The sequence below is a fragment of the Electrophorus electricus genome, chromosome 18 (assembly GCF_013358815.1).
Source record: "Electrophorus electricus isolate fEleEle1 chromosome 18, fEleEle1.pri, whole genome shotgun sequence".
Taxonomy (NCBI): Eukaryota; Metazoa; Chordata; class Actinopteri; order Gymnotiformes; family Gymnotidae; genus Electrophorus; species Electrophorus electricus.
Window position 1 is genome coordinate 14281394 of NC_049552.1, and position 27742 is coordinate 14309135.

General features: G+C 36.3%; 2 gene segments (V, D, J or C); both read left to right on the top strand.

Annotated features, from left to right (window-relative positions):
- Positions 1-4901: 4901 nt before the first annotated feature.
- Positions 4902-5518, top strand: LOC118242951. The segment is given in 2 exon segments: positions 4902-4966; positions 5159-5518. Coding segments are annotated over 2 exon segments (354 nt in total).
- Positions 5519-24097: 18579 nt separating this feature from the next.
- LOC118242952 lies at positions 24098-24536 on the top strand (the record flags this gene model as incomplete). The annotated part of the segment is given in 2 exon segments: positions 24098-24166; positions 24247-24536. Coding segments are annotated over 2 exon segments (339 nt in total), but the record flags the coding sequence as incomplete, so codon positions are not given.
- Positions 24537-27742: the final 3206 nt, after the last annotated feature.

Below are 27742 nucleotides of genomic sequence, written 5' to 3' on the forward strand. Positions count from 1 at the left end.
TACCCAGCTACACTTTACAAAAACCTTCTACTTCAGACATAAGTTTAAATAAGTATGATATATTCAGAATATTTGGCTGTCCATCTGAAAAATTAAGGTTGAAATATTCAAAGTCACTTTATGTCCTTGTGAAGTTTTCAACTGTAATGCAGCACATGCTAGGAAGATTCCACATAAAGCATCATGCTTTATTTCAATGTGAGAGAAATGAAACATGACAGGACTTGAGAGAATCACATTGTGATGAGCAATCCTAGGTGGTGTAAGGGTGGAGCTCTGTACCAAAGTAGAAAATCACGAATCCCATTCAGCTTTGGCTTTAATTCACTTCACATCTCCATAATCATGTTGCTCTTTGTACTTTCTATCTTAGTGACACTTTTAGGTGAGTTTATCTTCATAGTTTCATTTTGATTAAACATAAGAAACAGTCATCATTTGATTTAAATTTATTCACATTTGGGTAAAACGTTCTATGTTCCAGTTTGAAACAGATCAACTGATTTTATACATGCTATTCTTTATTTTCCTTTTCATTCCCAGCTGAAGTGTCAACACAGGAAATTAAGCCTCTTGAACCAGTAAAGCATGTGTCAGAGGGTGATCTTGTTACTCTCTCCTGCAGTTACCGTGCAAGTACTGGTGATGTTCTTCAGTGGTATCGTCAGTATCCCACATCTAGACCAGAGTTTATAGTTTCTATCCAGCTTCATGAAGAAAGTAAAGCCTCTCATCTTCCTCGTCTGTATGCTGTTATTGAAAGAAGCAAAAGCCATTTACAGCTGAACATCTCCTCTGCCGCAGTATCAGACTCTGCAATGTACTACTGTGCCCTGCGGCCCACGGTGACGGGAAACACAGCTACACTGTACAAAAACCTCTTCCCACACAAAGAGAGCTTTAGTAGTGCAGGGACACAACTAAGATTTGATGAATGTATGAAACATCATTGACACATTGTTAAAGTAATTTGTCATTAACATGTGGAACATATACATACACTTACTATTAGTAACATTTACCTTGCTGCATACATTTGCTCTATATTTACTGGTCACTTTATTAAGAATATATAGATTATTGATGCTTGTTAAAGAGAAACAATTAAACTTTAACCCAGCACTAAGTGTTAGTGCAACTGTTGACTTCATGTTATACGTAATTACAATTGTAATAAAAGGATTTCTACATTCTAATTATTACTTACATATTCATTTTATCATATGTCTAATCATATGTGTAACGGTGAGTGGTAAGGAGGCAGACGCATGTGCGTAGAAGAACGAGATTTATTAGGGGCAAATCCAAAGTTGTAGTCGTCAGAGCAGTCTAGGGTCAGTATACCAACATGGAGATTACGGGGATACATGATAAACCAAAAGCACACAAAGGCAAACAGTGGAAGCAGGCTATAACAAAGAGGCTAGGATACACAAATAAATAGGAATAACATCCAAGGGCTACGATATTACATACAAAGGCTAGACTTAACACATGGGCTTAGATTCACACAAATCAGCTCTACTTACAAACATACAGTGAACAGCTAAAACACAGGGAATGAGACAGGGTTTAAATAGATGAACTTAACAAGACTAGAAATAAGGAACAGGTGTGGAAAACCAAACGAGGGGTGGAGAAAACGAAACTAAAATACACAAGACAGGGAAACCATGGAAGCGAGGACTGAGCAACTGTGATAATATGACTCTATTTAGCAATTCAGAGCAATGCTGTGGGCAGTGTATTATGCACTGTGTGAAGATAAATGGTTTCTCTTTTGATAGACAGTAATTCTGTATATCCTCCAGAAGAGGGCAGAGTTCATCTAGAAACCCTGAAACTGCAGGTGATGTGACACTGGGTTGCTCTAAAGGAAGCTGAAGACAAGAAGAAACTGTAGTAGAAACTGAGTCTGCAGTTTAGTCATTGTATGTCTTAGTTCAAAGTTCAAAGTTCAAAGAGGTTTTATTGTCATTTCAGCTATATACAACTACACAACAAAAACGAGACAATGTTCCTCCAGGACCATGGTGCAACACAAAAACAACAGTGCAAGAGACATGCTACACAAGTGCAAACAGTCCAATATAGTGCAAAATGTCATTAAATAAACAATAATAAATACAGGACAGGACAAATACAAAATGAGTAGACAAAATGAGTAGCGGTCAATGGAGAGGGAATAGGACCAGTGTCTTCTACTGTAAACGTCCTACAAGGAAATCCTGTTACCCTCTCCTGGCTGTACAATGGCTCTGCTGCAACTGTTTCTCTGCTGTGGTATCGTCAGTATTCCAGATCCAGACCACAGTTTCATTACTTTGTTGATGAGGCTAAATTTGAACTAATTACTAAATTATTATTGTAAGTTGCTTTGGATAAAAGTGTCAGCTAAATGCTGTAAATGTAATCCCCAGTACCAGGAGTGTAAGCAGTACTAAAGGAAGGGGACAATTGTGCAGATCTGTTGATTTCCAGTGCTGAAGTCTCAGTCTCAAAAGTATCAAAATTTTCTCATGTCATATATCGTGCCATACGCTACATGAAAATATTCTTAACCAATTTCTTCAATTAATTCAGTGTTTGAATATTTAAGATTCTGTTTCTTAAGTTATTTCATAAGTTATTTCACTTTTATTGGTCTTAATTGTTATATCCTGCATGGAAGATCCACCATTTAAACACCAGGCACGCTGCATTGAAGCACCAGACACTTAAATGGTTTTATGGAAGCTGGTAGCAGGAATATTCCTGCAGTAAAGTCTTCATTTAGCAAACCTGTCCACCAATCCTGTCCTGATGTGTCCTTACCTCCTATTGTCTTGATTCAAGAATATTTGGACTTATGATCAAGTTTCATTTACTGAAAGCCATACAATATGGATATTACAGCCACTGCCATATTGAGTCTGTTCTGTGTATTTTTGCATTCTCAGTCTTATTTTTTTCAGGTTGTCCAGGAGGTGGTGTTTTGACAGGAATGGTGACAAGAGGCTGATTCCTGTCACTTAGGACTGAGAGTTGTGACTAGTCAGCAGATTTGTCAGCTATTAGATAAATACTCATGTCGAGTACGCACTGGTGTCGTGAGTGGTAGACTCCAGGTGGTCATGTTAGCTGCAAGGTTTGGCTTATGAGCTTGTACTTAACACCATTTCTACTTAGTTGTTTTAGATGGGACTGTAAGTCTTTGTATTCAACACTATTTGTAGGAGGTTCTTTGATGGGCCCATTTTTGGCTTGTATTTGACACATGCATGAAGCCTTGAGTCATTACATTTGTGGGTTCTTAGAGCTGGAATCATGAGCAGTCTTGATACAGGTATGTGAAGATCACTATGAGAAACATTGTGGGTTCTTATGCCTTTTCTCTTGTTTTTACCTTGTTAGGGCGTTAGTGAAGTTGTGTTGTGATGTTCTTTGTTTTATTTATTTATTTTAGGGAAGTAAATGTCAGAGGTTGGTTTGTTTGTTTTGTTTGTTATGTTGGATTAAATCCACCCTGATATTATGCTCCAAATTTGTTTATTTATTTGTGATTTGCTTCTTAAATTCTGATGATAAAACTAATTGAAAACCTACTGCAGTTCTGTGTATCCATTTTTATTCTTTATGTTGCAAAACCGAGGCATCATAATATAATATTTTCACATAATCTAAACAATGTCAAAAAGCAAGTTTTTTTATTTCTTCAACCTCAACACACACACTGACACCGGTAGGGAACCTTTACATGTCTCCATGACAACACACACATCTGACCTTTTGATTTGAGTTAAGGAACATGATGTGACCTTGTGGTTTTGGATTTGAAACTGAAGTTTCTTTTAATAGCATTCTTGTCCCAGACAAATAACCATGTCAGTTCAAAGTGTGGTGAACATGATGAGATCAGTTCATTCAGTAATAGTCCTATGATCTGCTGTACACTGTAGTGTTCATGTATTCAGATTAAGAAAATGTGTAGATACAGTAAAGGATCACTGGTGCAGTGCAGTTCATATGAATGTGTTGAAAGCACACTGATGTAAGCTGAGGCTGTAAGTACCATGTCCTCTTTCTTACCTTCTCATCTCTTATCAACCCCCCCCCCCCCCTTTTTTTTTGGAAACAAACCTCATTATGTATTAATATCTGTTTGATCAACACTGTTTATCCTATAATAATTTACGAAAAAATGTAGGCCCAGGTCCTCTGTTGGGCCTAGCGGATTTGAGCATATGAGTGTGTGTGTGTGTGAGAAAGTGATAGACACAGAGGGTGTGAACGCGACTGCACGTAACAATCTATTGTATCCGTTTCCCTGATTTAGGCCTCAGTACTAGCAGAGTTATTGCTTTGAACTTAAGCCTTAGGCCCTGACCTCTTTTATTATTTGTATTTAATGTTTGTTCAGACCTGGTTTCACCTAGTGTATACAAATAGTGTAGGCAAACTACACTGTACAAGTATGAGTTAAGTGTCAAATGATTTAAAGAAAACATCCCATAAACAAACATTCCCCCCACAAAAACACTTGCCAGGACACAAAAAGAATTCAAGAATTCATCAGTAAAGGTGCATAAAGGCTGTAGTCACAGTACATTTTGGTAAACGTCCTCGCAAAATTCAGATATGCTCAAAATGCCCCCCTCCCCCCAATAAAAAGACAAACTTTTGACAAATGGAAGATCAAGCTTAGATGCCTTTGTCAATGTTTAAAAATATCTAATTGCTACTTGGTATCAAACTAGTTTACGGTTGATGTACTAATTAGATGAAGATCACCTAAAGGAATTAGAGAATTCAGCAGAAAAGGTGCTCAAATGTTGTGACTGTAATGCAAAGTTGTGGGGAGGAGCTTCATAAAGCTTCATAGAGCTAAAAGGATAAAAGAGTGGAGAAAGATCTCAGAATATTATCACTCTGACAAGACCACTCATCATGTTCACCATTACACTCCTGTGTGTGTGGCTTTCACTGGGTGAGTTTAGACTGAACTGTTTAAATTATATGAATTACATCACTGTGCAGAATGATTGATAAATCATTCTGTGTGGTAAAAGAGCAGAGTGTGTGTTAGACTTGTTACTTGTTAGAGCAGCGTGATAGTCAGACTTATGTAACTATGCCATGAATTAAACCTGTTAACTTTATGTTCTCTTCTCTATGGCAGGTGACTCTATGGCAGAGCCAATAGAACCACTTTTCCCCAGTGAAGCTGTGTTTCAGGGTGATAATGTTACTCTGTCCTGCAACTATAAAGAGTTCAGTGGTACTATAGAGAATCTCCACTGGTACCAACAATATCCACAATCCAAACCAGAATTCCTCCTTTACATCTTTCCAAGTGGAACTAAAAGTGAACCTCTCCCACCACGTCTATCTGCCAATGTTGATAAAAATCTGAAACAAGTGGATTTGCTGATCTCCTCTGCTGCAGTATCAGACTCTGCACTGTACTACTGTGCCCTGGTGCCCACAGTGTGAGGAATCCTAGCTACACTGTACAAAAACCTCCTACTACACAGATAAGATTAAATAGGTACAATATACATGATGTATATGATTTAAATATGTATCTGAAAAGTGAGGACTGAAATGTTTGATAGTCACTATAGTATGTCATAATGTGATATATTCTAATAAAACACATCAATGTCTTTTAGAGAAGCATGAATACAAAATCAATAAAAATGTTAAAAATAGGATTTTTGTGAAGTTTTATTTGTATGATATCATAGGTCGACATACACATTTTAACCCTCTATATAATATATGTATCCAAATACAATTGTATGATGTATAGTTAAATACACTTTACCTGTTCCTTGTTGTTAAAGAGTCCCAGAGTATCATCAGACCTCCACAACCAGGGCTCATGGTCACCATGATTCCCTCCATGATTAGACAAATAAATCAAATACAATATACCCATGCTCAAAAAACATGCATTTCTGCAAAAACATCCTTCAGAAAACCAGAGTGGCAGCACTCTGTAAGGTTCTGCTTGTCTAATATCACCAAAAAGTGAAGTTTTAAATCAGGACTGTATCAGAAGGAAAGCTCCATAAGGAGAATGGGGGTGCTATTAATTAATTTATTGTTTATTCTAAAACAATGAAAATGTATATGATGCTCACACGTCACTGCAAACATTCTTGATAAAAATTAAATTACATTAGTTTTCTTTTCTGATGAAGAGCAACTAATGTATATTGTTATTTAATTTGTAAGAAGCATGAATGAGGGTTTTTGTACACACACACACACACACACACACACACACACACACACACACACACACACATTACTGGCTGCAGCTATGCTTTATCACCCGACATAACAGTTTAAAAATATTGTCCATTGTTCTTCAAAATTATTTTAAGGAATAACAATGTCATTTTTAAACAGCTTCCAAATCTTTGCCACAGTTTTAGATTGTATATCATTACAGTACCATGTGGCCCATTCATTTAAAAAGCTGAGAATAAATTTAATCAAATACTTTTATATAAATATTTGTGGATCAATTGGCAAAAATTCCCATGCACACATTCCAAAATCTTGTAGAAATCCTTCCCAGAAGAGTGGATGCTGTTACAGGTGCAAAACAGGGACATACTCCTTATTAATATCTATAGATTTAGAATGGGATGTCATAAAAGTGGCTGTAGTTGTAACGTGTAGGTGTTCCAATACATTTGTCCATATAATGTATACACACACAGTATACTTCCTATGCTCAATCTACACATCATACCCATTTTGGTGAATTTATGGTGAGGGATATTTGAAGATTCTGTATACTTACTGGTTTAGTGTAAAATAACTCATGATGGACACGCCCAATATTTGTAAATCACACTCCAATGTTGATGCCAAGCGCAAGTGTAATGCCATTAAAATGATCCTCATTAAAACAACAGCTTATACCCACTGCTGATTCAGTTTGAACAAATTCACAATGGAGACACAAATCCTCTTGGTTTACATTATGGTATCAGGTACTGCCTATGAATTTGAACAATTTGTTTGAGAACCACAGATTCAAAATTCAATTAAATATGTTTATTGCATTATCTTACAGGTGTGTTTTGTGCTGATCAAATTGGACCAAACCAGGATCAGGATACTGAGGTTTTTCATGAAGAGGGAAAATCAGTTACACTGGAATGTTCATATGATTCAACTAATCAATATGTTGATCTTTACTGGTACAGACAGCATCCTAACAAAGCACCACAGTATTTACTGCATAAACCTGCTCGATCAAGTCTAAGTCCCGGGCACATATCAGACCGACGTTTTTCATCAACTACCTCTGACACATCCACTCAGCTCACTATTAATGGACTAACTCTGGCAGACACAGCTCTCTACTATTGTGCTCTTCACACTCAGTGATATAAAGTCTCTGAGAGGCTTTACAAAAACTGATACAATTAATATTTGCTTTGAACTTGACGAGCATCTAAACCACAGTGGTGTTACTGAATGTATTAAACACCTGGGAAAAAAAGGGTTCTGGTGGTTAAATAAGATAAAAAGATGTTCAAACAGACATGTTTTTATATGAGTCACTTCTTTGAAGAAATAAAATTCTGTCAGTGAAGTTGCCAGCAGAAGACAACAGTGGAAGCATAACATTGTTCACTAAGGAAAGAAATATTGTAAATAAAGTTAGACTGTTAATACTGTTAAAACAGAATTATTTTATATTGTTAAATGGACAGCTTATAAGGGGGATCTATTGCTAGGAATGGACTATAGTATACAAATTGGTTATGTTAGAAATACATCGGTAGAAATAAAACAGCAGGAGAAGCATAGTACTGTTCATTTAAGGAAAAGCAGAAATAATCTAAATAAACTTAGACTATAAGTAAGAGGGAGAATTTATTTTAGATTGCTAAATATACAGTCACCCAATACAAGGTGTAGGGTGAGTGTTAAACTTCATTAGAAACAACCACCCTACACCCACACTGGCCACTTGTAATTATATGTGATGCTGTGCTCAGTTTACAAGCCACTACTCTCAGTAGATGTAGCACTGACATGGTAGTGGTACTGTGTGTTGCACTGTTGAAAATGAGTGTAGTTCCTAACATGCAATCAATCACATCAATCAATCAAAATATACTTATGTAGTGTTTTTCAAAACAGGAGTTTTCACAAATCAGCTTCACAAATGTCTGTGTCCAAGATTGCAGTACACAAGACAAAGGCTGCTGTTGCAGGAAAAACTCCTTAAGAGTGTGAGGAGGAAATCTGGAGAGGGATCAAGACTCAACGGGGAAGCCCATCCTTCTCTAGATGATACTGGACACACAAAAAAAGAACAAAATGAGCAAGAAGAAGCCCAGAAATCAACAGCAAAGTACATCAGAAAAACAAAAAGCAGAAAAGCAGAGGAAATTGTTATTTGTGTGTGAGAAAGGATTATGGCAGTATTCTAAAACCACATAACATATAAAAATTGTATTGCTAACACGTGAAACTGTCATGCAGCCCGTCAGAACCTTCATGAACTACATGTTCCAGAATCCTCCATGGAGATGCTCATCCCTGGAATATTAGTACCTGCACCTGTTGCCCATTTATGTAGCCTATTTATACACTTCGTCGTCCTTTTCTCTTTAAGTATTGCCAAGTAGTTCTTAATGCATATCGAGCATTATTTTCCTGACTTCTGTGTTTTGACAATTGCTCGTGTCTTCTTCTATCTTGGATTTTTGCTTTTCTTGGATATTTCTATTTGTTCCTGTTGTATTACCCATGCCTGCCCCTCGACTATGGATTGGATTTGTCCTTTTAGATTTGTTTGCCTGGATCAATCTGCGAGCATCTGATCTGTCTTTCAGTGTGACAGAAGCCGAACATGTCAGGACTTGAGAGAATCATATTGTGATGAGCAATGCAAGGTGGTGTAAGGGTGAAGCTCTTTACCTCAGTAGAAAACTTCACGAATCCCATTCAGCTTTGGTTTTTCAGTCACCATCATCATGCGGCTCTGTAACTTTTCTCATAGTGTCACTCCTTTTAGGTGAGTTTATCTTGAGTGCAAGTTTTAATAATTAAGTAATTTGTCAATTTATGTTGAATATTTATTTATCTCAATGAAAATGTATGCTGAATACTGCAAATTCCAAAATATCAACAAATATTTTATTGAATTTTTAAAATCTTTTCCCAGGAGAGATCTCAGCAGAGACTCAGCAGAAAAGCATGTCTCAGAGAGGGATGGTTATTTTACGTGCAAATACAGTGAAACAAATAATGCTCTGGAGTGGTATCGCCTGTATCCCAGATCTAGAACAGGGTTTATAGTTTTAATTTCTCCACTTATTTATAGTACGGCCTCTCATCTTCCTTGATTATTCGGTGTAATTGAAAACAGCAAAATACATTTACATCTTAAGATCTCCTCTGCTGCAGTATCGGTCTCTGCACTGTACTACAGGTCCATGGAGCCCACAGTGAAAGGGAATCTAGATACAATCCACAAAAACCTCTTCCCACACAAAGAGAGCTTTAGCAGAATAAACTAGTGCAGGTACACAGATGAGATTTGGACGAATAGATGAAATAATGTTGACACATTGTCTTAAGAGATGGAACATAGATGTACATTTACCTCCCACTGTACCAGAAACATTTACCTTGCTGCTGTACATTTGATACATATTTACTGCTCACAGATACGAGTGCATCACAGTGAGAGCTGCTGTCCAGTTCTAATGCAGTAACATCTGTATGGAGTGTGGCACACAAACACCTTTGCCATTGTAACCGTATAACCAGACTCATGTTGTCTCTGCCATTGTTCATCGAACGATTGTTCATCGTTTGATTATTACATTAATACATGTCTGTCTGCGTCGAGAGAGGTCTCTGCATCCTACTCCTTGCGCTGCGGCACTTGGGTCATCACAATTGGCTTGTATGAATGCAACAGGAGAGGAATTACATATTTTAAAACATGGTGGAAATAATTTAAATAATATCAGTTCTGCTTAATAGAAAGGTAAACCGTAAAGGGGTTCACACAATTCTGATAACTTTGTTGATGGAAAAAGAACATTATAAAACAAATTATTTTGGACTAAAGGGAAGATAACTTGCAAGTAAGAAATGTTCTTTAAATGTAATGTTTACAACATAAACAACTATAAAGTTACAAAGCCTGTTTGTGATTAGGCTTTTCTGTGATCCAGTTTAACCCAAGAACCACCAAAAAGACTTAAAGACTGCATAATAGAAATTAAACACAGATAGTGATACATAAGAATTCACTTTGAAAGCACTGTATGAGTCTGTTGTTTGAGCCCCACAGAAAGCAACAAACAAAGGATCTACATCATTCAAATGGCACTATGAAATCCATCATATCATTAAACACAGGAAACAAAGAATTAACTGGCACCCGCTGGAGTCCCCAAGAGTCTAACTCTACTTGACAAAAAATCTAAACTTTTGATCAGAAATACACTAAACAAACAAACTAAACAGACTCTACAGAGTCATGTGGATGATCTAGATAATTGGGGTTTTATTCTCGGCTTCCTGCTCTCTCATTGGTTACTAAATGGAAAAGGAGGAGCAGCTGAACTATGGTGTACAGAAAGAATGAGAGACATCTAAGTTACTTCTGAGACAGAGGGCAAAGTGCAACACAATGTTTCTCTGTTTATTTATGCTTTTAACGGTACTCACAGGTAAGACTTTTGTTCCATTTAACATATATTCTTTATTTGCATGTTCATATATTACATATGTTTACATGTTGTAAATATTTATGTATTGTTAATATTATGTTACTACCTTCAGTATAAACCTGTTGAAGAAATCATAAATCTGTATTGGATCAGTTTTTGTGATTAACTGAAGATCTTTTTCAGGTGACAGCACACAGGACAGCATCACCTCTTTATCTTCTGCAGTCAGTTTTAAAGAGCACCAAACAGTTACACTCTCCTGTAACTACAGCTACACTGGGAATACAGCCAGTCTGCTGTGGTATCGCCAATACTCCAATTCATGGCCTCAGTTCCTTGTTATAGTGACGGAATATGGACAAAATCAAACAGCTGATTCTGATCCTCGTCTGTCTGCTCACGTTCATATTAGTGTCAAGCGTGCGGATCTGCTGATCTCCTCTGCTGCAGTATCAGACTCTGCACTGTACTACTGTGCCCTGCAGCCCACAGTGACAGGAAAACATCATTCACTGTATAAAAACCTGTGGAGATGTGAATAAACTTTATTGTGGATGCCTGTGGAGATGTGAATAAATGTCTTTGTTTGCTTTAATGCAAGAATACAATTAAAGCCATTGAATGAAGAGAACTAAGGATTTAAAAAAAAAATTAAATGTAAATGTCAAACTTACAGATACCACAAATAATATATTCAGATTTTTTAACTATTTAACTATTTCTATATAAGCTATTTAAATAATAAATACATATATTCTAATAGCATGCACCGATATTTATTCAGTGAGAATATGAAATTGTAAAATGTTAAATTGTAAGTAAGACACCTGTCATAAGGTGGCAGTAGTCTATAAGTTTCAGCATCTCTAATGTTGCCAGAAAGTGAAGTTTTAAATCAGTACTGTACCAGAATCAATCCACCATAAGGGGAACAGGAACAGGAGAACTGATTAATTAATTGTTTATGCTAAAAACAATGAAAATCTATATAATGCTCACATATCTCTTCACAGCACACATTTTTGGTAAAAAAAATAGAAATGTAATGATTTTAGTTTTCTGTTCTGATGAAGACCAACTAATGTATATTGTTGTTTATTTAATTTGTAATAAATGTTAATGAAGATTCTATAAAACATAATGAAACATAAATGAAGTCTGTTGAATAAAAGGTAGTCATTCTAAATTGCCTTTATGGTTTGGATGTAGAGCAATACTTTTGTATAAAAGCAATAAGATAATAACCCCTTAGTCTTCCTCCAGCCAATGGCTAACGCACACCTGACTTTTTTTGATTTGAGGTAAAAACAATGATGTACTTTTGAGATTTTTATATTTGAAACTGATGTTTGTTTCAACATAGTTTAGAATGTATTGTGAGTTTCAGATTTCTGTGTTTCTAGTACAAACTGCTGTTTTTTGCAATTGACAAGTAAGTAACAAATTTTAACAAATATTTATAATTATCAGTATATGTAAATATTAGCAAAATATTTCTAATTGTTCTTGTGACAGACATGTATTCATGTCAGTTCAAAGAGTCGTGAACTTGCTGAGATCAGTTCATTCAGTAGTGGGTGTATGATTTGCTGTACACAGTAGTGTTCATGTATTCAGAAGATGAAGAAAATGTGTAGATAAAGTAAAAGAAAACTTTACAGGTATGTGACATGTAAGAGATGCACTAATGATGCACCATTGATAACATGAAGAATGACTTTTATCATAGCTGTGAATTCTTTAATAATATCTAGTGGTTTGCCATTTTTTAAATTATTGGATGCAGTCCCTGTGTCTTTGAACTAGTAAAAAATAAAAATTATCCCTCACACACAATTCTGTTAAATCAGCATGGTCAAGTGCAGGTGTAAAGCAGTTTATATGAATGCACAATGATGTAAGGTGAGGCTTAATCAGGCTAGTTGTAGTTGTTTGTAGCTGGGCATTTGATTAAAACGGAAAGTAGCCTATGCTCAATCTACACATCATACCCATTTTGGTGAATTTATGGTGAGGGATATTTGAAGATTCTGTATACTTCCTGGTTTAGTGTAAAATAACTCATGATGGACACGCCCAATATTTGTAAATCACACTCCAATGTTGATGCCAAGCGCAAGTGTAATGCCATTAAAATGATCCTCATTAAAACAACAGCTTCTACCCACTGCTGATTCAGTTTGAACAAATTCACAATGGAGACACAATTCCTCCTGGTTTACATTATGGCATCAGGTATTGCCTATTAATTTGAACAATTTGTTTGAGAACCACAGATTCAAAATTCAATTAAATATGTTTATTGCATTTTCTTACAGGTGTGTTTTGTGCTGATCAAATTGGACCAAACCAGGATCAGGATACTGAGGTTTTTCATGAAGAGGGACAATCAGTTACACTGGAATGTTCATATGATTCAACTAATCAATATGTTGATCTTTACTGGTACAGATAGCATCCTAACAAAGCACCACAGTATTTACTGTATAAACCTGCTCGATCAAGTCCGAGTACTGGGCACATATTAGACCGACGTTTTTCATCAACTACCGCTGACACATCCACTCAGCTCACTATTAGTGGACTAACTCTGGCAGACACAGCTCTCTACTATTGTGCTCTTCACACCCAGTGATATAAAGTCTCTGAGAGGCTTTACAAAAACTGATACAATTAATATTTGCTTTGAACTTGACGAGTTCAAATAAAACATGTCATTTTCTACACTGTACCACACTGCTTAAAAACACTAGTGTCAATAAGGCAGGACACTATTCAAAATCAAGAAACTTGAGAAAAATAATTTTTACACTTAGCTCAAACCAATGAAATAATTTCAGTTTAAATTGATAATTTTAACCTTATATACAGTATATGTATCCAAATTCAGTGTTATGGTGTCTAATTAATTTACAGTAGAGTAATATCAGAATCATTAAACTTTACCTGTTCAAGAGTTAAAGAGTATCCACACATCAGAGCCCCACTACCAGGAGATCCAGAGTATCCACACATCATGTACAGGCACAAGGCAGAATTTATGTTCTGGGCTCAGACCCTCCACCACCAGGGCTCATGGCCACCATGATTCCCTCCATGATTAAGCACACAAGTTTCTCTTGATAAAAGGAAAAAAATATACCATGCTCAAAAAGCATGCTTTTATTCAGAAACACCCTCCAGAAAAACTGCAAAGTTTGTTTTTTGTTTTTTTTATGGTCAAAGTGTATCATAACACATAAACATAGCATGAATACAGTCCTCCTTTCTTTTCAGGAATACAGTACATTTCATTTTCAGGAATATATTTATCTTCTCAGTGCCTAAGCTGTAATACTACATGTTATCAGAGCTACAAAGTTAATGTGCTGTTCTCAGACCTGTGGTTTAATTTATCATTATTCTTCCTAGAATTCCACTAACAAACTCTGAGTGACTGCAAAGCTGTTCCATTATGAAGCCTAATGGTTTAACATACATGTTTTATCAGTATTAACAGTCATGCAGGATAGGATTAAGAATAACCTTCACAGTGTATCAGTGCTGTGTATCTGCATTTATTCTGTGATCTATAGTGACCAGAGTGGATAGAAACCAGGGGATCTGGACACCATGCTGGTGAGGCAAAAAGGCTCCTCTGATAAAAGGAAGAATAATATACCATGATCAAAACATGTTTATCTACTCAGACTCCCTTCAGGCAAACTTCAAAAGCTGAGTTTGGCATGGTCATAGTGTGTCATAGTACATAAATACATACTAAATAAATGATAAACTAACAACCTCATGTAAGCCTGTTGGTGATTAGTCTTGCATTTTAAAAGTGCATAGTGCTTTAAATGAAAATGGCTACATATTGAGTGCAGAATTCATTCAAACACTACTGAATGAATGTAAAACACATCAGGTTTTTGGTTAATATGAATTTGTAGTTAACATTAAAAATTAAGTTTAATTAAAAATAAAAAAGCAGAAATATAAGAATAGATAAGGTGCATACACACAAATGTGACTTTGTGAGTGTCACCCATAATATGGAATATTCATTATTGTTTCATGCTTTACAAGAATATAATCTTATACTAATGATTCAGTCAGAGTTTTTGTTATCACTAGAGGTGTTTTGTCATGGTACGCCTCCCCCCCGCCCCCCGCAAACCTCTCCGTCTGTACGTGTGTGTGTGTCTGTTGTCATGCCCTCTCGTGTCATTCAGCTGATACTTGTTGTATGTAACTGTCATATGTATATAAGTCTCATCAGTGTTTGGAAGATAACAGGTGTGCTAAGTGTTACATGTTAAATAAACATCTGTTTCATTGTGCCTCCTCCCCGCATCCTTGTACATCTCCAAACGTGACATATTTGATACTGTTGCTTTGTATAACCCCAAACTTAATATACCTACACACACACACACACACACACACACACACACACACATGCACACAAACACACCCACACACACCCACACACACACACACACACACACAGACACACACATCTCCATAACAGTATACAATTTTCTCCTCGATTTCTTTCTTCTGGAGACCAATTAAACTTTTATCCCCTTAACAACTAATTGGTACTAAACACTCTATTATACAGAAATTAGCAAATTAAATGATTAATAATATTTTAGAATTAAAGAGTCTATGAACAAACAAAACATCATGCTATTTGTCTTTAAAACAGGTTTTGCATTAGTTCGATCTTTGGATAATGTGTCATTTACATAATTGTAGAAATGTCAGCTATGAAAATTGAATTTCTATCTCATTATTGTTTTAATGTTTGTCAGAACGCCCAGCGGAGCTGTTCTCCAGGACAGGAAGTTCCTGTTGTAGTTTTCATAACTGCACTCAGAGCAGAGAGACTCACAGTAGCACATATCAACATTAGAGCAATAACAGCTTCAACACACTACTGATTTAGTTTGATCATATTCACAATGGAAAGATTCTTCCTAATTACTTACATTGTAGTATCAGGTACTGGCTATGAATTTGGTTGAACTTTTTATAGAGATCGACAATTTCTAAAATATTTTAATTGGCTGTTTTTTTCTCACATTTTTCTTACAGGTGTGTTTTGTGCTGATCAAATTGGTCCAAAACAGAATCAGGACATTGAGGTTTTTCACCATGAGGGAAAACCTGTTACACTGGAATGTTCATATGATTCAACTAATCAATATGTTGATCTTTACTGGTACAGACAGTATCCTAACAAAGCACCACAGTATTTACTGTATAAAGGTGCTCGATCAGCTAGTAATTATCAACACACATCAGACCAACATTTTTCATCAGTCACCTCTGACACATCCACTCAGCTCACTATTAGTGGACTAACTCTGGCAGACACAGCTCTCTACTATTGTGCTCTTCACACCCAGTGATATAAAGTCTCTGAGAGGCTTTACAAAAACTGATACACATAATAATTGCTTTGATCCTGAGGAGCATCTAAACCACAGTGGTGTTATTGAATGTAGTAACACCTGGAAAAAAGGCTTCTTGTGGTTGGGGGGTTAAGATAAAAAGGCCTTTGAACAGATACATTTTTGTATGACACACTTATTACTTTAAAAATTTTATCAAGTGAAGTAATTGACAGCAAAGCACTGTTCACTTAAAAAAATAGAAAAACAAAAATAATCTAAATGAACAGACTATATTTAACATCATAAAAAAAAAAACTGAACAGACCTTTTTCAGTGGGTTGCATATTACTTTAAATAAGCAAATCAGGATCAGTGTTGACACACAAGTTAAAGCAGTAACTTTAAAAGTAGTAAATTGTAAAGTCTACAAATCTTTTGTGAAATAAATAATAAGGGTTCTGCACTACAACACACTGTCTGACTAGAGATTAATTTATGTGTTGTCTCAAGCTGTTTAGCCATTCTGCTGCTTGGCTTTGTCAATGACATAAATGCTTTCAGATTTAATTTAATTAAAATGTGCTCAAGATCAACTTCCCAAAAGAGATTAAAGTGCCTGGACGATGCATGAATTCAAAAATAACCAAAAATGCAACAAATGTACCAAATGCAACATCCCTCATATTTATGATCCCATGTAAATCAGTAAATGCATACAGTGTATTTACATAGTTCTACAGTATATCTTCATTATCTCTGCTTTATAAGGTGATTATAAAGTTCTCTTCATCATTATTCTGACTAGTATATTTTGCAAAGTGAAGGATAACCAATATAAAAAATGATCAAATGGCACTTGAGAGAAACACATTGTGATGAGCAGCGTGAGGATGCATAAGGGTGGAGTTCTGTACCTCAGTAGAAAAGTACATGAATCCCATTCAGCTTTTGCTTTCACGCACTTCACATCTCCATCATCATGCTGTTCTTTGTATCTTCTCACCTAATGACTCTTTTAGGTGAGTCTTTTTAACATTATACATGTACAGAAATCAAGAAATAATTCCAAATAAATTCAAATTATTTTGTGTGACAATTTTGTTGAATGTTTATTTTAAAGACTACAAAAGATTTCTCTTTGCATTTTTATTTTACCCAGGAGAGATCTCAACACAGAAAATTGATCCACTAGAAACAGTAAAACGTGTCTCGAGGGTGATCCTGTTACTCTCTCCTGCAAGTACAGTGTCAGTGAATAATCAGCTATTTTGCTTCTTTTCAGGAAGAAAACATGTCTGTATGATATCATGTTCAGATGTATAGCTCTTAGATCAATTACTTTATGTAGATTTGAACTGGTACTGAAACTGGACAGTAAGAAAGAGAACCAGATTTGAAGGATTTTAAATTTACAAAGTAAACTTCAGCAGGGTTTAAGTCATATAACATTACAGTCCAGCCTTTGGGTGTTGCATTGCAAGTCAAACACCAAATTCACAAATTTTCTAAAATAATTCTAAACTGTCTTCTGCAGAATCAGTTTCTGTGTCGTGCTACTTTCCTACAGACACTATTGAAAGGAAGATATGTCACACTGCACAGAAACTGCACAAAACCAGAAACCTGATGATGAAATATTTTTAAACCTCCCGCGTTTGCTCAATTATAACATGACATTGTAAATTGTACCTTTGTGTATAATGCTGACACCTTTACCAATCACTGGTTATGTAAAGCTTCTAGAAGATAACGAATGTAGATGACACCTTTTAACTATGTTTATTATGTCCTGTGATTAACCCACCAATTCCAGTGTCTAAACACCATGTGACTGCATGACCATCGTTACCAAACACACTACTCTGGGGTGAAGGTAAAGGTCCAGTCACTGACTGTTGCATTTATCATGGAGACTCCAGCATGGGAGCTTCCACTCCAAGTCTTGCACTGCTGTCATGGCAACAATTGCACCACTCTAGCTTGGATTGGTGAAACTGAAAAAATGACTGAGATCAAAGGGGAAGCTCCACCCACCTCACAGTAACTCTGGCCATATATCAATTATATGGCACACTTTGACTTGCTCCAGGAGCGAGAGAGAGAGAGAGAGAGAGAGAGAGAGAGAGAGAGAGAGAGAGAGAGAGAGAGACAGACAGAGACAGAGACAGGGAAATAGCACGAAAAACATCAAGGGCCAGTCATATAACATACATAAAAGGTTTTACACCATGTATATAACATATAATCCAACGCATATACATCAGAACATAATATCTTTACATAACTCGACAGCACATAAGTGTCTCTGTATGCAGGCTGATCATCTTTTATTTTGGTTAACATGAGGGGCTTATTCTTAGCTATGTGACTTGAGAGAAATGTATTGATAAATATCATGTTACTACTCTCAGTTAAAACTCAACAGCCTCAACAAAATCTTATTGTATAACAGAAGTTATTAATCATCTTGTCATACTTTACATGAAAATATTCTCAACCAATTTATTCAATTCATACAGTATTTGAATATGTAAGATTCTGTTTCAAGATATTTTTTACTTTGAATCATTACATCTTGCATGGAAACTCTACCATTTAATCCACCAAGCACCGAAGCCCAATACATTTACGGCATTTAGCTGAGACCTTTATCCAATGCAACTTGAGCAATTAAGGGTTAAGGGTCTTGCTCAGGGGCAACCTGGTTGTGCTGGGACTTGTACAAACAACCTTCCAGTTACAAATCATGAACCTTAACCACTGAGCTACTACTTATACTAAGACACTTACAACACTTTCATGGAAGCTGGTAACAGGAATATTGCTGCAGTAAAGCCTTCATTTTAGAAACTTTTCAGAAGTGTTGTACTGATATGCTCTGTCGTCCTGGTTCAGGATTAATTGGACTCATCAAAAAATACTTATTTAGTGAAAGCATTGAATGTGCAGTTCATAATACATCCAAACACCACGGAATTAATGTAGAATGAATGTTTATTAAAAGTCCTTAGACGTGTGATTCTCTTGAGCTGCATTTCTCCAACCTCAATACACACACACACACACACACACACACACACACACACACACACATCTGTACATCTCTTTACATGTCAATGGATCAATCTGCGAGCATCTGATCTGTCTTTCAGTGTGACAGAAGCCGAACATGTCGGGACTTGAGAGAATCGCATTGTGATGAGCAGTGTGAGGTGGTGTAAGGGTAGAGCTCTGTACCTCAGTAGAAAACTTCACGAATCCCATTCAGCTTTGACTTTTCACTCACCATCATCATTTTGCTCTGTAACTTCTCTCATAGTGTCACTCCTTTTAGGTGAGTTTATCTTGAGTACAAGTTTGAATAAATAAGCAATTTGTCAATTTATGTTGAATATTTATTTATCTCAATGAAAATGTATGCTGAATACGGCAAATTCCAAAATATCAACAGATATTTTATTGAATTTTTAAAATATTTTCCCAGGAGATCTCAGCAGAGACAATTGATCCACTTGCACCAGAAAAGCATGTCTCAATGAGGGATGAATTTATTATTACGTGAAACAAATAATGCTCTGGACTGGTATCACCTGTATCCCAACTCTAGACAAGCGTTTATAGCTTTAATTTCTCCACTTATTTATAGTAGGGCCTTTCATCTTCCTTGATTATTGTCTGTAATTGAAAACAGCAGAAGACATTTACATCTTAAGATCTCCTCTGCTGCAGTATCAGACTCTGCACTGTACTACTGTGCCATGGAGCCCACAGTGAAAGGGAATCCAGATACAATCCACAAAAACCTATTCCCACACAAAGAGAGCTTTAGCAGAATAAACTAGTGCAGGTACACAGATGAGATTTGGACGAATAGATGAAATAATGTTGACACATTGTCTTAAGAGATGGAACATAGATGTACATTTACCTCCCACTGTACCAGAAACATTTACCTTGCTGCTGTACATTTGATACATATTTACTGCTCACAGATACGAGTGCATCACAGTGAGAGCTGCTGTCCAGTTCTAATGCAGTAACATCTGTATGGAGTGTGGCACACAAACACCTTTGCCATTGTAACCTTATAACCAGACTCATGTTGTCTCTGCCATTGCCGTGATCTCTCCCTCACTAGGAAAAACCAGACTCCATTGCCAAGCCTCTTTACTCTGCTCTCCTCACCCTCTACCCCAGCCAACCAGCTCACTCTCAGCTGGCTGGTCCCTTTAGGCAGAGGACTGGAATAGCACTTGTTGCATCCTTCCTCCAGGTGGCATCTGCTCTCATTCTCTTTGATGCCGTACTCGATTTCATATATTTAACAAAACAAAGTGATAGCAAAATAATAACAAAACTCACTCAAATGAAAATGGAAAATAAACAACATATTAAATACTAATTTATAACCTAATTTACAAGCTGCAAGCGAGACTTATGGTCATTTTCTCTCTCTCTCTCTCTCTCTCTCTCTCTCTCTCTCTCTCTCTCTCTCTCTCTCTCTCTCTCTCTCTCAATCCAACCCTAATCCAGTTTAAGGGTTAATACTGTAAACAAATGGTCATGTCAGTAACCATAATGCTGCTGTCAACCCTGTGGCCCAAACACTAACCCTGTTCCTGCAAAATATTTAGGTTTGAGCACACAGTCACAAAATGGGATGGAAATACGGTATGCGCCCATTCCCACTGATCACATGGTACAGCCTGCCATGTGCAGTGGGAGTTCACTGTTGATGGTTCATTTTATCGCAATTGTAACCATGCCCCCCCTTGTTAGCACACACCTACACCTGGTTTGTTGTTTTATGTATGTATTTAAACCCCTGTATGTGTGTAATTTGTTGTTGGTCATTGTTTGTGTAGCTGGTACATGGTAGCTGTTCATGTTCATTGCCTGTGCCCATGTTCATGCTGCACTGGACTGTTACATGTGAGTGCTGTTAATGTTTATTGTTCATCATTTGATTATTACATTAATACACGTCTGTCTGCGTCGAGAGAGGTCTCTGCATCCTACTCCTTACCCTGTGGCAATTGGGCCATCACAATTGGCTTGTATGAATGCAACAGGAGAGGAATTACATATTTTAAAACATTGTACAAATAATTTAAATAATATCAGTTTTGCCTAATAGAAAAGTAAACCTTAAAGGGGTTCACACAATTCTGATAACATTGTTGATAGAAAAAGAACATTATAAAACAAATTATTTTGGACTAAAGGGAAGATAACTTGCAAGTAAGAAATGTTCTATAAATGTAATGTTTACAACATAAACAACTATAAAGTTACAAAGCCTGTTTGTGATTAGGCTTTTCTGTGATCCAGTTTAACACAGGAACCACCAAAAAGACTTAAAGACTGCATAACAGAAATTAAACACAGATAGTGATACATAAGAATTCACTTTGAAAGTGCATAGTGCACTGTATGAGTCTGTTGTTTGAGCCACTACAGAAAGCAACAAACAAATGATCTACATCATTCAAATGGTACTATGAAATCCATCATATCATTAAAAACAGGAAACAAAGAATTAACTGGCACCTGCTGGAGTCCCCAAGAGTCTAACTCTACTTGACAAAAAAATCTAAACCTTTTATCAGAAATACACTAAACAAACAAACTAAACAGACTCTACAGAGTCATGTGGATGATCTAGATAATTTGGTTTTAATACTGGGCTTCCTGCTTTCTCATTGGTTACTAAACGGAAAAGGAGGAGGAGCTGAAGTATGATGTACAGAAAGAATGCCAATGCGAGACTTTTAAGTTACTTCTAAGACAGAGGGCAAAGTGCAACACAATGTTTCTCTGTTTATTTATGCTTTTAAGGGTACTTACAGGTAAGACTTTGCTTCCATTTAACATTTTGTCCTTATTTGCATGTTAACATGTTACATATGTTTACATGTTGTAAATATTATGTATTGTTAAATATTATGTTACTACCTTCAGTATGAACATGTTGGATTAATCATTAATCTGCACTGGATCAGTTTGTGACTAACTGAAGATCTTTTTCAGGTGACAGCACACAGGACAGCATCACCTCTTTATCTACTGCAGTCAGTTTTAAAGAGGACCAAACAGTGACAGTCTCCTGTAACTACAGCAACACTGGGTCTGCGGACAGACTGCTGTGGTATCGCCAATATTCCAATTCAGAGCCTCAGTTCATTGTTTTAGTGTTGGAATATGAACAAAATCAAACAGCTGATTCTGATCCTCGTCTGTCTGCTCATGTTCATAAGAATGTCAAGCGTTTGGATTTGAAAATCTCCTCTGCTGCAGTATCAGACTCTGCACTGTACTACTATGCCCTGCAGCCCACAGTGACAGGAAAACATTCACTGTACAAAAACCTGTGGAAATAAACTTAATTGCAGATGTATGTGAATATGTGAATACATTTCTTGGTTTCCTTTAATGCAAGAAGAAATGTACAGCCATTGAATGAAGAGAACTAAGGATTTTGTTTAAAAAAATTGTTTATCAAATATCAATAATACTAATTAGATAATACATACTAAATAATAATGATACATAATAGAATTAAAGAGGTTAAACTTACAGCTACCATAAGTAATGTATTCAGATATTTCATTTATTTTAACAAAAAGAAGTCAACATTCTATGAGCATGCATCTATATCTGTGTTTATTCCCGGATAATTTGAAATTCTGTAAAATTGTAAGTAAGCCACCTGCCAGAAGGTGGCAGCACTCTGTAACGTTCTGCTTGTCTACTATTGCCAAAAAGTTTTAAATCAGGACTGTATCAGAAGGAAAGCTCCATAAGGAGAATGGGGGTGGTATTAATTAATTTATTGTTTATTCTAAAACAATGATAATGTATATGATGCTTACACTACTGCAAACATCCTTGATAAAAATGAAATGACGTTAGTTTTCTTTTCTGATGAAGAGCAACTAATATATATTGTTATTTAATTTGTAAGAAGCGTGAATGAAGATTCTGTACACACACACACACACACACATGCTACTGGCTGCAGTTGCACATTATCACCTGACCATTGAAAATTGCAGCAGCTTAAAAATAAGTTGCATTGTTTTAAATAATTAATTTAATGAGACACGGGGAAAACACTGAGGAAAAGAAAGAGTGAGAGCACCTGAACACGACCAAACACACTAAACTTACCACAGTAACCAACAACATGGGAAACCAAACACAGGGCTTAAATAACCAGGACAATTAGGCACTAAACAGACTCAGGTGAACATAGGAACAGGGAGAACCAAGACACGGACTGGAATAAAGGAACAGACGAGGGGCGGAGAAAACTAAACCAAGGAACAGAGCGAGGAAGTAAAGGAAAACAGTCACGACAGGGAGACCACGGAAACAGGGATGCCAGGAGGGTGGCCATTCGTGCCACCAACCACCCCATTCATGTCTTACAAATTAACAACTGCTTATTTGGCAGCTGTTCCTGAAATATTACACTCTCCATGTCCCTCAAAATTATTTCAACAGACTCCAGAGACCCACTGGGAGTAGCTGAGACACCCACATTTACACTGAACTGGCTACATGGATGGTACATAATGTAAAAAACAATGAAATATTATCTTGATTCAATGATCTTGTTCAATAAATGTATTAAAGGCATTAAACAAAAAAAAATAAATTAATCATGTGTAATCATGAAGATCAGCCTGTAAATCTGGAAATGATCAGATAAGCATTCCATCTGTCTAATAAATAAAAACAATTCACTTATGACATCATAATTTACATAGTTTTGTGGATCATTATAGTTGAACAATGATTAAATGAGTCATGACTGAAAATTAAATTTCTTAGATTTAGCACAACCTATATCCAAAATACTAGTTACCAAGCAGATCACACAACACATGGGTTTGTCAGTCATTGCATTGACTACTGTATGAGTGGGGGGAGCTTGATATGGTGAGAGTAGACCATGTAGAGTATTGTATGTTTCAGGAGAAGCTGCCACTTTTGTGTAAAGCTCGAGATCTGAACTTACATTCAAGATGAACATCGTACTACTCTTCTATGTTTTCATACCTTTCCCCAGTATTGGTAAGTCATAATTAGTACACAAAACTAATAGCATTTGGAATTTTAATAAGCTAATAAAAGCAACATTTCTGTTTTTACAGCTGAACCTGCAGACAGTGGCATTAGACCAGAAAACCACACCATATCTATAACTGAGGGCAGCTATAGCACACTGTCCTGTACATATGATGGATCACCTTATAGTCTACACTGGTATAAACAGAAGCCTGGATCAAGACCAGAGTTTCTGCTGCTGATTATGGTAACAACAGAGCATGTAACTAAAGCTGAACCACCTCACCCACAACTGGCTGTCAAACTTCACAAAAAGGATAATAAAGTGAATCTGCTGATCTCCCCTGCTTCAGTATCAGACTCTGCACTGTACTACTGTGCCATGGATCCCACAGTGACAGGAAATGCAGCTACACTGTACAAAAAGTGGTTCATATGACAGTGTTGCTTTAATCAATAGAGGGGGCTATTTGACTTTAATAACTACAGCTGACAAATTCTTAACAGAAGAGTATCAGTAAAACAAAAAAAAACTTATAAACATGATTATTATTGAATGATAAATCTAATGCTTTTGAATTGCTCATTTCCTTACAAATGTGATATCATAAATAGGTGTTTAACACCCTACTATGAATAATCAACAATTTTGATCTTCGCCATTTCCTGCAGGTAAAAACACAAACTCATAGATTTTCATTACTAATTCTAAACTATCTGCTACAGAATCAGTTAGCTCAAACCAAGTGAAATAATTTCAGTTTAAATACATAATGTTAACCCTATATACAGTATATGTATCCACATTCAGTGTCATGGTGTCTAATTTACAGAAGAGTGATATCAGAATCATTATTCTTTACCTGCTCCTTGTTGCTCAAGAGTTCAAGAGTATCCACACATCAGAGCCCCACTACCAGGAGACCAAGAGTATCCACACATCATGTACAGGCACATGGCAGAATTTATGTTCTGGGCTCAGACCCCCCACCACCAGGGCTCATGGTCAACATGATTCCCTCCATGATTAGACAAACACGTTTCTCTGATAAAAGCAAAAACAATATACCATGCTCAAAAAGCATGCTTTTATGCAGAAACACCCTCCAGAAAAACTGCAAAAAGTTTTTTATGGTCATAGTGTATCATAGCACATAAACATATTACCCATGTGAGCTATGAAAATTTAATTTCTACCTCATTATTGCTTTAATGTTTGTCAGAAAGTCCAACAGAGTTGGTCTCCAAGACAGGAAGTTCCTGTTGTAGTTTTTCATAACTGCACTCAGAGCAGAGACTCACAGTAGCACATATCAACATTAGAGCAATAACAGCTTAAACACAATACTGATTCAGTTTGATCATATTCACAATGGAAACATTCTTCCTAATTACTTACATTATGGTATCAGGTACTGGCTATGAATTTGGTTGAACCTTTTATAGAGATGGACAGTTTCTAAAATATTTTAATTGGCTGTTTTTTTCTCTCACATTTTTCTTACAGGTGTGTTTTGTGCTGATCAAATTGGTCCAAAACAGAATCAGGATACTGAGGTTTTTCACCATGAGGGGCAACCTGTTACACTGGAATGTTCATATGACTCAAGTAGTCGAAATGTTTATCTGTACTGGTACAGACAGTATCCGAACAAAGCACCACAGTATTTACTGTATAAAGGTGCCCGATCCCGAAGTGATGAACACACATCAGACCGACGTTTTTCATCAGCTACCTTTGAAAGATCCACTCAGCTCACTATTAGTGGACTAACTCTGGCAGAGACAGCTCTCTACTATTGTGCTCTGTGCACCCAGTGATATAAAGTCTCTGAGAGGCTTTAAAAAAACTGATACACAATATTTGCTTTGAACCTGAGAGCATCTAAACCACAGTGGTGTTACTGAATGTAGTAACATCTGGAAAAAAAGGATTCTGGTGGTATAGTGGTTAAAGAAGATAAAAAGATCTTTGAACAAACATATTTTTGTATGACATGCTTATTATTTGAATTAAATAGGTGTAAGTGAATTTACCAGCATAAGACTATATATATATATCTATATATATATATATATATATATATATATATATATATATATATATATATATATATATATATATATATATATATAGTTAAAAGGACAGTGTGTAAGATTTAGGGGGATCTATTACCAGGAATGAAATATACAAAACAAGTTTTCATTATTGTATAACCATCTGTAAGTATGAATAATTGTTTTTCTTTTAATGAGTTCTTAATATCTACATATGGAGCATGTTGTCTTCCAGCAGATACCACCATGTTGGCTGCATTTTTATTTACAGTAATCCAGAATGGACAAACCAAACATTCACTTTAGAGAATGCTTCTTGCACTTTTATGTTGAAATGGTTGCTTGGATAGAAGATGTGGTATTTAAACTTTTTGTATTGTGAGAAGATTAAGAACCCCGATTTTGAAAAATGGGAGATTATATTTAGTTGAATGTTTTCTGATGGACATTTAATTAGCAAAGCAATCTAAATATAATGTTTTGTTTGGTACCTTTAGCTAGAACATCTTCATGGGCATATTTACCAACACAAGTACCCATTTTCCAAATGTCAGTGTCATGTCCTCAGGATTGGAGGTCATGTCCTCAGGTTTTTGATCACTCAGCAGGTAAAGAGTTGGTGTTTAGGATGGTAGAGAAAAACAGAAGTTGAACTTCACTGACACCATTTGAATACAACAAAGGAGCCTCAAGAACAACAGAGTCCTTAAGTTTGAGGTCTTCTTTTATCCTTCTTTTTGCCATCCTGCAGTGATGGTTTTCTCTTATTTTATTATCTCTTAAGAAGTGTGATTCCTCCAGTCTTGGTCTTCTTTCTTAACTTCTCATTCTCTTATCGACCTCCCCTTTCTTGGAAACAAACTTCATTGTGTATTCATATCTGTTCATAATTTCTACCATCTAAGTTATTAAATTTAGGCCCAGGCCCTTTATTGGGCCTAGCAGATTTGAACCTCTGTGTGTATGTGTGTGTGTCAGAACGCAAGTGTGTATAGTGATATATTATCTATTTCCCTGATTTAGGCCTCCGGACTACCAGAATTATTGCTTTGAACTTAAGCCTATATAATAATGATAATAATAATGTTGACACATTGTCTTAAGAGATGGAACATAGATGTACATTTACCTCCCACTGTACCAGAAACATTTACCTTGCTGCTGTACATTTGATACATATTTACTGCTCACAGATACGAGTGCATCACAGTGAAAGCTGCTGTCCAGTTCTAATGCAGTAACATCTGTATGGAGTGTGGCACACAAACACCTTTGCCATTGTAACCTTATAACCAGACTCATGTTGTCTCTGCCATTGCCGTGATCTCTCCCTCACTAGGAAAAACCAGACTCCATTGCCAAGCCTCTTTACTCTGCTCTCCTCACCCTCTACCCCAGCCAACCAGCTCACTCTCAGCTGGCTGGTCCCTTTAGGCAGAGGACTGGAATAGCACTTGTTGCATCCTTCCTCCAGGTGGCATCTGCTCTCATTCTCTTTGATGCCGTACTCGATTTCAAATAGTT